The sequence below is a fragment of the Vigna angularis genome, chromosome 1 (genome assembly GCF_016808095.1).
Source record: "Vigna angularis cultivar LongXiaoDou No.4 chromosome 1, ASM1680809v1, whole genome shotgun sequence".
NCBI lineage: Eukaryota > Viridiplantae > Streptophyta > Magnoliopsida > Fabales > Fabaceae > Vigna > Vigna angularis.
Window position 1 is genome coordinate 27,997,115 of NC_068970.1, and position 13,973 is coordinate 28,011,087.

The 13,973-nt window shown below is 34.4% G+C and overlaps 2 protein-coding genes across 2 annotated transcripts; both read right to left on the reverse strand.

Moving 5' to 3' along the window:
- Positions 1 to 2,248: 2,248 nt before the first annotated feature.
- On the reverse strand, positions 2,249 to 3,689 carry LOC108342242 (protein IRX15-LIKE). Its single transcript, XM_017579986.2, has one exon. The coding sequence runs from the start codon at positions 3,411 to 3,413 to the stop codon at positions 2,451 to 2,453; it is 963 nt and encodes a 320-aa protein (XP_017435475.1). The 5' UTR covers positions 3,414 to 3,689; the 3' UTR covers positions 2,249 to 2,450.
- A 7,698-nt stretch (positions 3,690 to 11,387) lies between these two features.
- LOC108342377 (scopoletin glucosyltransferase) lies at positions 11,388 to 13,218 on the reverse strand. The gene has a single exon (XM_017580144.2). The coding sequence runs from the start codon at positions 13,100 to 13,102 to the stop codon at positions 11,663 to 11,665; it is 1,440 nt and encodes a 479-aa protein (XP_017435633.1). The 5' UTR covers positions 13,103 to 13,218; the 3' UTR covers positions 11,388 to 11,662.
- Between the last annotated feature and the right edge of the window lie 755 nt (positions 13,219 to 13,973).

The following is a 13,973-nucleotide window of genomic DNA, read 5'->3' on the forward strand; positions in this document are numbered from 1 at the left end:
GAACTTACAATCACACACACACACACACACACACACACACACACACACACACACACACACACACACACACACACACACACACACACACACACACACACACACACACACACACACACACACACACACACACACACATATATATATATATATATATATATATATATATATATATATATATATATATATATATATATATATATATAACCAACCCTTTTAACAATACTTCCTAACGGGAGGTTCTAGAACTTTGCTGATTCATTAACTACTAAAGAATAAAATCATCCTTATGACTCACACGGGTTTGGACCTCTCACTGCTAATAATATTTCTTGGATTGGTTACTGCAACACCTGAGCACGTAACTTCAATACTTCCTGATTCAAAAGCTTATTTGTTTTCTTCAAACTATTAGCAATACTTTTTGAGAAGGAAAGCCCTGATGTTGTTGGAATAGGTGTAGCTGAATGAGGGGGACTTGGTCTTCTAGAGAATGGAGACACATACCGAGAACTCATTGTAGATAGCGTCAGCACAGGTCTTGGAGTTGTTCGCTTCAATAATAATCCTATGGCCGCCATTCCCCAACAAAAGGTCAACGTCCTCCACTAACTTAACAAAATTTTCACAATGATATTGAATATGGTGAGCTGATTGTAGAGGGATACTGGTAAGTGGGTTGTTAGCTACAGATATATTCTTAAACGGATATTGAGATCCGTTTGTTTTTCAATGGAGATCGATATCAGTTTATAAATCCAACGCATATTCACATCCGTTTAAATATTTTTGAAGGGTAAAAAAGGAATGAGGAGATGCAAGAGCCAAATGTAGTGGTGGAGGAAGTAACACTCGTATATAATTCGTGTGATATTTTTGTGTGGATACGATGGTTGAGGCTGTTCTGAAAGATATTTAAAAGCAACGTTTGGTTCATTCTGAGTCCAAACTATAAATTTTAAAATTAAGAACAACGTTTGGTTTGTTCATATTTCTAACATTTAAATAATTGTAAAAAAGTAACTAGTGTGTGTGTTATGGCACTTCAAAATTTTCTTATTTTAAATAAATAATGCACTTCAAAATTTGGTCCGTACAATATGCTGTTTTGCTTACAAAACCAGTGCTTTGAGAAAAATATTTAAAAATAATCAAATTATTGGCGTAGTCTAAAACAAAGAATGAGGCTGTTCTGAAAGATATTTAAAGTATAAAATAATTAAACTTCGAAATAATTGGTAAAAATAAATTAATGCATACAAAAATATGAAGGGTCAAAGCAAATTGACACAGTGAGGTACGGGCATTCTCCAGTACAACTCATGTTCCACGATAACAATAATTTTAGTTTTCCTTTGCATTTTTCAATATTATATATAATATTAAATCTAAAAAAAGTAAAAGAGGTTATCATCGCTGGCAAATTCTGACCGTACTACCACCGACACTCAGCCATAAAAATTCTGACCTAGCTGGTAAGAAAAAACATCTTTAAAATATTCACAATGTCATAAATGAACTCGTATCACATGTGACAAGACAACTCTCAACAAAACTACGAATACCAGATCTTAACCATTATTATTAACATTTGTACAAAGTAGTTATAAGAATTCATTCCAACTTCTTTTCTTCGCTTCCTCCAGTCGTTCAACTATTCGTTTTTCTCCGATTGTCTAACTCGTCAAACGTATATCTCTCCATTGATGGTTGACATGCAAAAAAACACTTCAATACTGAAATTAAATATGCTTAGGTCTTAATGTAATTTTGGAAAAATTATCTTTAGTTAAACAATAATCTCGTACTTTATAACCATCAAACCCATTAACTATCTATTAATACAGTATATTTTTTAGACAATATAACTTATTAGTTACTCGTTAATATATATTTGATATAATCATTAAATCTATTAATTAACCATTAATGTTTTTCAACTTTCCTCCTAATTGTGTTGCTACAGAAAGGATTGGTTGTTTCAGAAGGATTGGTTGTTTCAGTCATAAGCTGATCAACTGTATACTGTTAATTATGAACAACTTCTCACTGTACAGTAAAAATTTATATCAAACCCAAATATTATATAGAAATAGAAAAAAAAAATCCTGAGACTCAAATTAGGACCAGAAATAAAGGACTTTATTATCTGAGCCCGCTCAATTGAATTTTCTCCCTCCTACCGCCTGCAACTTCAGATTTAGACTTATTAATGGACCAGACAGAGTTATATTATATTAGTTCAGTAGTATAATTTAAAATAATAAATTCAAAAAACTCCATTCATATTCCTCGCCCTTTTTTGGGGAGAAAAGCATGCCCTACATAAAATGCCGACTTAAAATACACTTTCTTTCTTTTAAAATATATATATTTATATAAAGACCAGAAAAAGAAAAAAGAAAGAAAAAAAAAAGAGCATTTTACAGATTCTCTAAAATCACAAGATAATCCTAGTCCTCTTCATCGACACCCATTGACGACGGCAATGACGACAATGAGGAACTCGAGTTTCTGCAAAACACGGCACCTTCCACGTTGTGAACTTCACTAGCTACAAGAAAGTAACCCAACGAATCCACCAACTCAACCAAATTCTCTTGGCAGAGAAATTCGTCGCTGAAAACCCTCTCCACCTCTCTCCCAAAATCATGGACGAAGACGTGAGTGTTGCCAGCCTTAGCGCTCCGGGCGAGAACCGCCGCCGTGAAGATGGCCGACATCCGCCCGGGAGCCTCCGGAGAGTACCCCCTGGGCCCGTCGACGAGAATTACGTCCCACGCAACTTGATAAATGTGGTTGGGTAGATCGTTGATGGCGAGCTTGCATTCGGAGAATAAGAGGTTTTGGACGGGCCGGCAGTCGGTCTGGACCTGGGCACGGGTCTGAGAGAGAAGTTTGGGAAAATCGGAGACTTTAGTGGTGAACTGAACGTCGTAGGCTTCGATGCCGGGATTGGACTGCTCGAACTTAGAGATGGCGTATTCGTTCTCGTCAAGGAAGACGGTGCGTCCCTGGTGGTTGAGTGCGGCCCAGAGGAGAGACTCGTGGGTGAGACCGAAGACGAGGAAGTTGGGACGCGGCTTGAGGAGGAGGGCTTTGGAGAGGGCGGCGAGCTCCGCGGAAGACATGGGCTTGACAGAAACGTTGGAGGCGGCGGCGTAATGGAGGAGCGCTTTGGAGACGGAGGGCGGGAGAGTGGAGAGGGCGGCCGCAGAGGATGAGGCGGCGGTGGAGGAGATGGTTGTGGTGATGAGGGTGCAGGTGAAGAGTATTGTGGATAAAAGGAGGAAGAAGAAGAAGAGGGAGAGGCGGTAGGATGAGAAGATTGTTGTGGCGTTGGTTGGTAGAGGGCTTTGTTTGTGAAGGGAAGGGTGGAAGAGTATGAGCTTGGCGTTGTTGGAATTAGTCTTCATTTTGAAGGAGAAGAAGAAGCGAATGTGTCTATGTTTCTTCAGTTGTGGTGGGAGTGAAAACAGAGATGAGTTGAGGAAGGTACGTTGAGGTTGGGAAGGGACAGAGGAATCGAGGAGTGGATTATGAGGGTCACACGTATCCCCAGACTCCTGCCATAGGTTGTGGGAAATGTAAATGCCTTGGTCCACTCTCTCTTTAATGTACTAACAATATTTTCAAAATACTAAAGACCTGAAAAAAAAAAGGATGTGCAATAAGATAAGGTAACTTTGAAATGTGATCTGAAAATGAGTTACTGACACGCATATCGTGCTTAAATGTGACAAAATTGAGCATTATCAACGTGATGGCCGGCAAAGAATGGAATAATTATCGTTAATGTAGGCAACATTTGGCAATAATCAGTATCTGTTAAAAATCATATCCACTACCTGACTGATAACTACCAAGTGCCGCAAGTAAAGCGATGTTGATGGCATTGACCAAGAACTTCACATTCACATCCTAAATCTCGCGATCCTGTATAGTTTGAGAGAATTAGGGTAATCCTATTGATTAGGAAACAAACACATTAATAAATTAAAAATCCCCTGATTACGACTTGAATTTTGAATTTGATTATTGTTATTGCGGCAATCAAGGGGAGCTTTAGCATATTCTCATTCATTAGAGATCTTATGATAAGTTTTTGTTTGTTTTGTTCACGTTTATCCTAGCAACCTTTCTCCAAGCACTATGTCCTTTTACGTGTTTGTTTCAGTTCAACTTTAATGGAAGGGTGGTCTTTATTTCTAAGTCACATACTTCACCTTTTTCCACCGCTTCACCTTTGTTTTCTTCTTACTTTTATTTTGTTTTATGTTTCAAAGGATCTTACTTTAATTATTCATAATTGAAATTTTCTTTTGAAGAGCTGAATTCAACGGTTTCTATCTTGAAATATCATCACGTATTGAGAGCCAAACTAACTAACATACTAAAAGTAACGACATACTTACTTTTACTGTTTCTTTTAATAATTAAATATATTTTTAGTTCTTAATTAGAATTCAATTTTATTTTAAATTTTGACATTGTTTTAATCATAATCTTGAGTATAGACTTTTGGATAGATGGTGAGATATGAATGCTTTTGAAGTTTTTACCTGTACTTTTTGAAGATTGAAAGAGATTCATATGGAAAGACTTTCTTACGCTTAAGTTAATAAAAGAGTTGTGATCTTATTAGTAAGAAGAGTAATGATACCACAACACTTTTACATTTATTTGACACAGACTATAAAGGTAGAATGGTAAAAAAAGTGTAAACTTTTGTATTGTTTCAAGAAAAAAGAGAATAAAAAGTAAGAATATTGTTAAATGAATGTAAAATATTTAGGTGTACGTCAAAGATTCTTTACTCTAGTAAGAAAGAATGATTATGAGAGTTTGTATTCCCTTGGAAATTTCATATGTATTTATAGAATTTTTGGTTATTAGGCCAATGTTACAAAATATTAGAGCTGTTAAGATGGGTTACAACTCACGGGCCAATTCGGCCCACCACGGGTTCGAGCCGGGTTAGGTTTGAAAAAATGTATTTTTTTTTATGCGGGTCAATTTTCAATTCGGCTCAATTAAACCCAACTTATCTGGGTTGAACCCGTGGTGAGTTGGGTTGGCTCACCAACCCACCTATTTTATTTTATTAATTTATTATCTTATGAAATCCTAAAAAATATCATTCGACTCATTATCCGTGGATTGTATTGTACTTTCTTTTATTATTTTGAATTGTCTTGAGTTTAACATTTTGGGAGTGAAATTTATTTAGATTTGAATTAAAAAAAGTTTACAATTTTTGTATTTAAAAAAATTGTAATTAAGTGAGCTAGTGAACCAACCCGTTTAACCCATCAACTCGTAGTGGGTCGAGCCGGATTCAAATTTTTATAGTTTGCTAATAAATGAGTCAGGTTGAATTGACTCACTAAGTGACCAACCCGTGGTGGCCCGGAACGAGTCGGGCCAGATGGCCTGTTTTGACAACATTAAAAAATATGTAATATGTTATCAAATAATATTAGTAAAATAAACACTTACCTCAAATAAATAATAATAATAATAATAACAACAACAACAACAATAATGTGATCCTTACCGTAAATAATAACAATAATATCAAAATGGCAAGAATAGTATGATTGTTAAAGACAAAATCGTCTATACGCCCAAAAGCTCTCATGTTTTGAAGTTTAATCAAATAATATTAAAACGGATGGATAATCACAAAAACGTAGGGTAAACACATAAGACTTAGAGCCTAAACCCCATACAAACACAAGCTAGAACCATAATCTCCAAACATAGAAAAACGCTTAGGTCTTAGGAAATAGAAAAACACATCTAGGCTAAAACACCCAAACGCTTGGCTAAACGATGTTCTGCCTAAAGCGTCCAAGAGAGATTGAGTTAAAACGCTTAATGCTTATAATACCTATGATAGGTATTTAGCTTCTCTAGAAAACAAAATAGATCGAGACAATGTCTCTGTCAAAATATATTAAAAGACTTAATTATTAAAATGTGTAAGAAAGCTTAAGAAAGTTAAACGCTATTTGTCTAAAAAGAAACAAAAGCTAAAGAAGCGTTTACTTAACTAAACAATGTCATGAGCTTAACAAGTACCTCATCTTATGATGAAGTATATATCTACACTTGGTATCTTCAAAGAAAAGAGCTTAATCGAAAAATGCTACCTAACGGTAGAAAAATCAAAAGCACTCTGTTGTTCTGAGCAAGCATTAAATGACATTAAATGCTTAACGGTTAAAAACAACAAAAAATAATAAGAAAAGACATATCTGCTACATGCATACTTTACTCTAATTTTGCATATAAGCTATTTTACACACATTCACACTACTATAGATTAAATATCAAAAAGTGGACGTTAGACACAAAGGAGATATTCACAGAATGTTCCTCACTTGAAGCAAAGTCTAAAAAAATCATACAATCTACGTCAAACAAAGGACTAAAAAAACATGTCTGCTCTAACAAGTTGACTTATTTAACGACTGTTGTGATAAGAAGAAAGAGAAAGCACTAATATCAAGGCTATAAACTACAAACTCAATCTAATGAACAAATACCCATGAAGCCTATAAATAGAATATCTCTCAAGAAGAAAATCAAGAGGATAACTTAAGAAAATATCTTAAGAAAGAAGAGCTTAAAACGACATATTCATCCTGAAAAGAAGAAGAGAAAGAGCTCACGAAAAAGAATACATTTATGCTGAAGAAAAGAAAAGAGAAGAGAAAAAGAGAAAGAGATACTCTCAAACTTCATTGTCATATTGCTTATTATTGTAAGAGAGAAGAGAGAAACACCTGCGAGTGTTTAAACTGCATTGTATTGTATTCAAATTCTCTTAGTGAGAGATATAGTTTGAACTACTTGTAAGCAATCGTTGATTGCAATTCTGAAGAGAATTAAAACACTCACAACTAAACTCAATTTGAGTTGAGGAATCTTGGCAAGGTTGTTGAGTACCAGGAGTGGTTTAAATACTCAAAGGAAATCTCGATGGGTTATTGAGTACCAAGAGTGGTACGAATACTCAAAGAAAATCTCGGATGGGTGCTGAGTACCAGGAATGGTGCTAATACTCAGAGGAAATCTCGGTGAGGTAGCTGAGTACTAAGAATAGTGCTAATACTACCAAGAATAGTGCTAATACTCATTTATAATCGTATGAAGATTATAATGGAACCCTCTGCGGAGAAGACTAAATATAACTCGGTTGGAGCGAACTAGTATAAAATCTCTTGTGCAATTATCTCTTCTCTTATCTAAATTATCCTCTTGTGGATTATCACGAGCAATTATGAGAATTTTCAAGCAATTTTGTACTGTTGTGCATTCATTAAATGCATAATCGATTACCATAAGTGGATAATCGATTATCACGAGTTAAATAACTAACAATAGATTTTTGGAAGTATCCATGAGTGAGATCTCTTTAAATTGAATTTGGACTCTCATTCTAACATACGAAATACGTGAATTTCAAAAAGCTTATCTATTTTGTTGTGTGTTGTGATAAGTGTGTTCTAGGGTTTATGTAACCCTTGTGCTTGTGGATTTAAGAACTTGGTGTTGACATAGAGCGAGAACTTTCACGGGAGTTATGATTGAGTGATGTTGTTGTTGTTGAGTTAAAGCTTGTCATCCTTTGTGAAGATTCAAAGGAGGTGCTCATCCTTCGTAAAACATTTGGAGGAGGTGTTCATCCCTTGTGGGTTTAAAGGGAAATGAGTTTCATCTCTTGTGATAACAAGAGAGGTGTTCTAACCTTAAATTGTGTTGTGATTGTAACATTTTGTTGGTTTGTGATAGTGAAACGTTAATTCCCTTTTTAGATTAACAATTGGACGTAGGATCTATGTGATATGAACTAGTATAAAAATCACCTATGTAATTTTCTCTCTTCCTTACTCTCTTATTTGTTTTAGTTTATCGTTAAGGAACTTAATTTAAAAGAGAAAATAATTAAAGGCTCAATTTTCCATAAGAAACCAATTCACCCCCTCTTGATTTGTTGTACATGTTAATCATTATGTTGCACAACTTTGACAAGAGCAAAGTAGAACCATAAAAACAACAAAAATGGAAACAAGATTATAACAAGTAAGAAAAACACATAAAAACAATGAAGATAAATAAGGAAACGAAGGAAACTTAGCTCTTGAAGAACCAAGGTTCTTGATACCAAATGATGAGAACCTCCTTAGCTAGGTTGGCCCAAAACTAGGAGATGTGCATGGAGGGGTGTGGATGGTGTAGAAAAGTGGTAGTAAATGGTCTAAGGATGATGAGCTAAGGTGTGGATGGTGTAGAAGCTCATGGAATCTAGGAGATATGGTGGTGATGATGTAGTGTTTGGTGGCTCCAAGAGAGGTGAAACCAACTCAAGGACGAAGGTGACTAGAGGGTCCTCTAGGGTTGCTCAAATCTTGATCTAGGAAGTGTATGGCCATAATTTGGCAGTATAACATTACATTAATCCAAGATGAAATACAAGGATGGAGACACCTATATTTATAGGCCAAGGGTGTCTCCTTCTAACTCTAAAAGCATGATCTCTCACCTTTGATCTCATTGGAAAAAAATGAGGAAAGTGGACAAGTGTCCACAAATCCTCTCCAATGAAGGAAGGACATGACCACTTACAAAACACAACCTTCTCCATTCCTAGAGTGTCATGTAACCACTACTAGAAACAAATCCTCTCTAATGGTGGAGGGACATGTGACCACTACCAAAAAGAAATTTTCTCCACTCCTACAGTGTCATGTGGCCACTTCTAAAAAGAAAATCATTTTCAATGAAAGCATGACACATGACACATGATACACACTTTTCACTTGATTTGGATGTCTAACTTAAAGAAAATCCTACGCTACTTAAGTCTTAACACAAACCTTAAACAAACTCACAAGATAGAGTTAATGTCATCTTTATGGATAGCTTCCCCTCTCTTAAAAGTGTTTGAATTTTCCATCATTATGTCTCTACTCTAATATACGGTTTAACTTAGTGTGGTTTTAAGGAATTAAAACAAATTCCAATAATTTAATAATCAAATCATTAACACTATACTTTATGATACATAATCATATATACATATCCAACTTGTTTATTATTAATTGGTCTAATGGTACATAATCATATATACATATCCAACTTGTTTATTATTAATTGGTCTAATGATACATAATCATATATACATATCCAACTTGTTTATTATTAATTGGTCTAGACCACCAACTTGTGTAAACATGATCTATGGAGTGAATTTTCCTATAACAATGTGTTGTGAAACATTCTTTTGACTTTCTTAGTAATCACTCCTTATATCTTTCTCTACATTTCTACTATATCTTGTATCATATATATTTCTTTCTCTTTTCATCCTTTTTTTTCTTCAAAACCCTGATTTTCCCTTCCCTCCACCCTCCACTTTCATCTTTTATCGATAAATCTACAAAAAAAACATTTATAAAATAATACATAATCAATTTCATTTATTCTTTGCATGTATCATTTATTCTTTAATAAATGTAAAGAAGTCCCATACTATAAAATTAAATTTAATACAATTTCAATGACAAAAGTCTAATTGGTATTATATAACCATTCCTTTTACATCAGTTGACGTAGAAATTCTTTTATTTTCTACATTAAATATATTTTCAAATTTTTTTTAGGAAAACGACGTTATCGGTTAAAAAAATTCAATCTTTACACGTAACTAAAGGTTAAGCATTGAAATAAATAGTTATACAATACATCCAAACAGTGATATAATATGAGTAGAATAAATTGAAAATAGCTAAACACAAGAAAAAAAGTTATTCTTAGTTTAGAACTTAAGGAAATATACAAGTTATAGCGAGAATTATTTCTAATTTATATATACAAGTGAAGCATGTATAAACAAAGACAACTATTTCTAATAATATATGAAGTTAAATATGAATTGTGTTTAATTAAAAGAATAATCTTTTTACTTTTATTAGTATACTCTTGTTGTGAAGGTGTATCAGTATAATTCTTGGTATTTTTCTTCTTCCCTACTCTTGCATATATTAAATTTGAATGGGAACTTTTTGTATGCATATGTTCTATTGTAAAGATTCAAAAACATTATCTTCAGATTTAGTGAAGCCTAAAGAACATTATCTTGGAAATCATCCAACATTTTAGACAATCAACAAAGATAACAATTTAACTAATTAATTTGTTTACAGTAAAGGTTAGTTCATCTAATAGTTGGTCTTCTATAGGTATGATTTTCTCTTCAGGATACATAGAAAAATAATGGGAAATGTTCAAGAGAGACTAATGTAGACAGATATTTACATGTTCAAGAGAGATATTTACAGGTGACGAAAAATTAATAGGTGAGGAGGAAGGAAATGATGCCTCTATTTACAATTTTCTTCCCTTATGCAAGGAGACTAATATAGACCTATCATCATTTGATAAGTCGTCTTGAGAAATTTCTTTTCTTTTGGATTTAGGGATAGTTTCAACTGTGGTGTTGAAAATTGGTCCAGCAACTACTAGCTATTGGAAACAAGAACCAAGATTCTCTTCCAAAATCCAACGCTTGCAACACTTAAACAAAGCTTTTAAAATATATATATATATAAAATTGATGTACACTATAAAAATCCAGAGAAGGAAAACAAAATTCTGCACCAATTCCAGTTGAAACCAACATCAACTAATTCCTGCACCAATTTTCTGTGCACCTTTAGATCTTTCTGGTGGCTACACATGACAACTAAGCTCTTGTTTCTTATATATTTGTGTCAAATTCGTTTTGAACTATAACTAATGATTAAAAAAATAAAACATATATTTTCAAACAAAGTTTACTAGTAGATTTCGTATTAAAATTACAGTATATATGAAACTGATTGAGCACTAATAAAATGATAAACAATAAGTTTGTAAGTTTAGGTAAAAATGCCTCTGATAAACCGATGTTAAGAAGAGATGGAGCTAAGACATACAGTAGGATGTTCGAGTTCAATTTTTTTCTTTTTGTAAAAAACTAATACAATTTTGGTTTGGTGCAATATCTTATAGTCATGCATGATTTTAGGTATGTTTTATTATTATAAGTCATATTTAGATATAATATAATAGATTTTCTTTAACTTGACTACTTTGTAATATTGTAGGTGTGACCAATCCCATAATAGTTGAATGTTATGAAAAATTAGAATGTTAAAATTAGTATGTTATTATTATTAGTTAGCAGAAAGAACATTTGTATATACAAACAGTTTTAGCACTTGTTTTTACATAAGCACATGATAATTCACTCACTTGTTAACAAGTCTCTCTAATATCACTCTTATTTAACATAAATTCTTATTAAGCACATTTGAGAGAACAAAATATAGAAGGGGCATATGAGTCTTATTCAACATAAATTCTTTCTTTACGCAGTTTTCTTTATACGGCTCTGGACTATCTATCTCCTCTGTATGGCAGATGTGCCTTTTTTTATGAAAATCATCTCAAATTTCCATTAACAGCTTCAATTCCTTTTCTGTTATTGTTTTATTACTTTTTCGAATATTTTTCTAATTTTTGCTCGTAACAGCACACACAACATAATTAAGCAGCTCTAAGAGATGCTCCAAAATACTAAATACGTCACTCTGTTTTTCAATAGGATATGAAACTATAAAATTGATTTATTTCGGTCGGTGAGTGAACCCAACTCAGCAATTAAAGCATTCAAATCTGAGTTTGAAGATCCTCCTTCTGCTACAGCTTCCCTAGCTAGATGCGACAGCACCTTAACTTTATTCCTCATTTCATCTGCTTCTTCGCCACTCATTATCCTTTTCACAGCCTTTTCTACTGCCTCCCATTTAACAGTATCTCCCACTCCTGCAGCCCATTTTTTAGCTCCAATAGGCACCCCAATTTTAAGGATCTCACACACCAATTTTTCATTGAAAAATTGCTCATAAGCAATAGGCCATGTTACCATAGGTACCCCAGCAACCACTCCTTCCAAAATTGAATTCCATCCACAATGGGTCACAAATGCTCCAACTGCTTCATGCTCAAGAATCAATACTTGAGGTGCCCACCCTCTTATGATTAGTCCCTTACCTTCCATCTTTTTCTCAAATTCCTCAGGTAGCCATTCAACTCCATCTTCTTCGCTTTTCCTCACCACCCAAATGAATTTTTCCCCTGAAGCCTCAAGACCCGTAGCAATGTCCTTAAGTTGAGAAGTTGTCATCTTTGTGGTAGTTCCAAAGCATACATAAACAACTGAGTTAGGTTTCTTTGTGTCAAGCCATTGTAGACACTCATGCTCTTCTCCTCTATGTGCTTGTTCTTCTTTAACCCTGTTGGAAAGAAACATTGGGCCTATGTGCCATGCTTTTCTTCCAAGAACCTTCCTTAAGTGATCTGCATAATCCTTCTCCAGCTCATAAAAGCTATTAACAACCATTCCATAGCTTTTCAACTCTGATTCTCTTACTTCCTCCAACAACTTTGTCACGCCTGCGCTTTCATCGCTGAGGACATGAGGTGACACCTGCATCCTTGTCATTGTAATCTCGCCGGGAAGGTTGGGAATGAGAAAGGGTTCAGAATCTGAAGAAACATTCTTGTAGGGCTCGTAGAGTCCCATGCACTCGTTAGCACATATAGAGAAGAAGCTAGTCCCGTCGTACACAAGGCTGGGAATTCCAAATTTGGCAGCTGAATTAATTGCCCATGGGAACATAACATCAGCAACGACACAATTAGGACGCTGCTCAAGCAACAGTTGCTCAAACTGGTCTTGAAGTAACCCACAAGCCCTCAAGAATGCAGGAAATAAGGCCCCGGAAGTGATGGAGTTAGTGTTTTCACACCCTTTAGGTAGACCAGCCTCGGCACATGGGAGCTCGATTGTTTGGACATGAATCATGGTGCTGCTGGTTTTGGGTTTTCCTATGGTTTTGATGATGAAAGGTTCGTTGAGGGGTGTGGTGATGATAGTGGTCTTCACACCCTTTTCAGCAAATAATTTGGCCATGTCAACGGTGGGAATTAAATGGCCATAAGCAAGGAAAGGGATGATGAATACATGTAAAGAATGAACTTCATTGCTCATCTTTTTTAGTAGTAAGGAAGTTGGTATAACTTAGCACTTATGACAATAACTCGGTAAGTAATAAGAGTGGAAACACAAGGAAAAGAGGGAGTTCAGGAATGAATAATTTGCCTTTTGGTTCTAGAGTGTGAAGTTTTTATAGTAGCACTTAAAAGTCTTGAAAATAAGTGGTCACTAGTGTGATTATGATAGTATACGCGGAAGCGGAGGTTAGACACGTGAAGTTGAATGGGGGTTGCATGCAGCAATTGTTTCCCGAATTTTTATCATAAACATTTATAACTTCAAATTCTCATAAATAAATTGATGGGACTATAAGAAAAGAGTAAATCAAAGTTTGACACAGTAGAAGTAGAACTCATATTAGAAAACATATAACATGAATAATGTATACCACTTAGGTTAGCGAGAAATTCATTGGTTGTAGAATTAGATATATGATAAATCAACTTTCGTTTTCTTTTCTATCTTTGACGTGTTAAATTAGCTTCGTAACTTGATAATCATCTGAAAAACTATTGAACTGAATCAGTAAAACATATATAAACTATAGATTCATGCTAGATTAGTTGTCGAGTTGTGTAAGTAGTGCTTTGGTTTGCGGACATCACATAGTACAACCTCAATAATAATGTTTACTGTTTTATTTGAATTAGTATATTTTATGCGATATTTAGTTACATTCACTTGTCACAAAATAAAACAGTTAATTGTTACTCGATGGTTGCTAGTGGGAAAATAGTAGAATGATGGTTGCTAGAGGGGAAATAGTGGAATGATGGTTACGGATGGGAAGCACGTGAGAATTATTTCTCAACACCCATTTCAATATATTTGCATGGTAATTGATCAGTGTGTACTGATGAATTTG

Bases quoted from the DNA above. Each gene is read 5' to 3' on its own strand.
- LOC108342242 (XM_017579986.2), bottom strand. From the start codon at position 3,413: ATGAAGACTAATTCCAACAACGCCAAGCTCATACTCTTCCACCCTTCC.
- LOC108342377 (XM_017580144.2), bottom strand. From the start codon at position 13,102: ATGAGCAATGAAGTTCATTCTTTACATGTATTCATCATCCCTTTCCTT.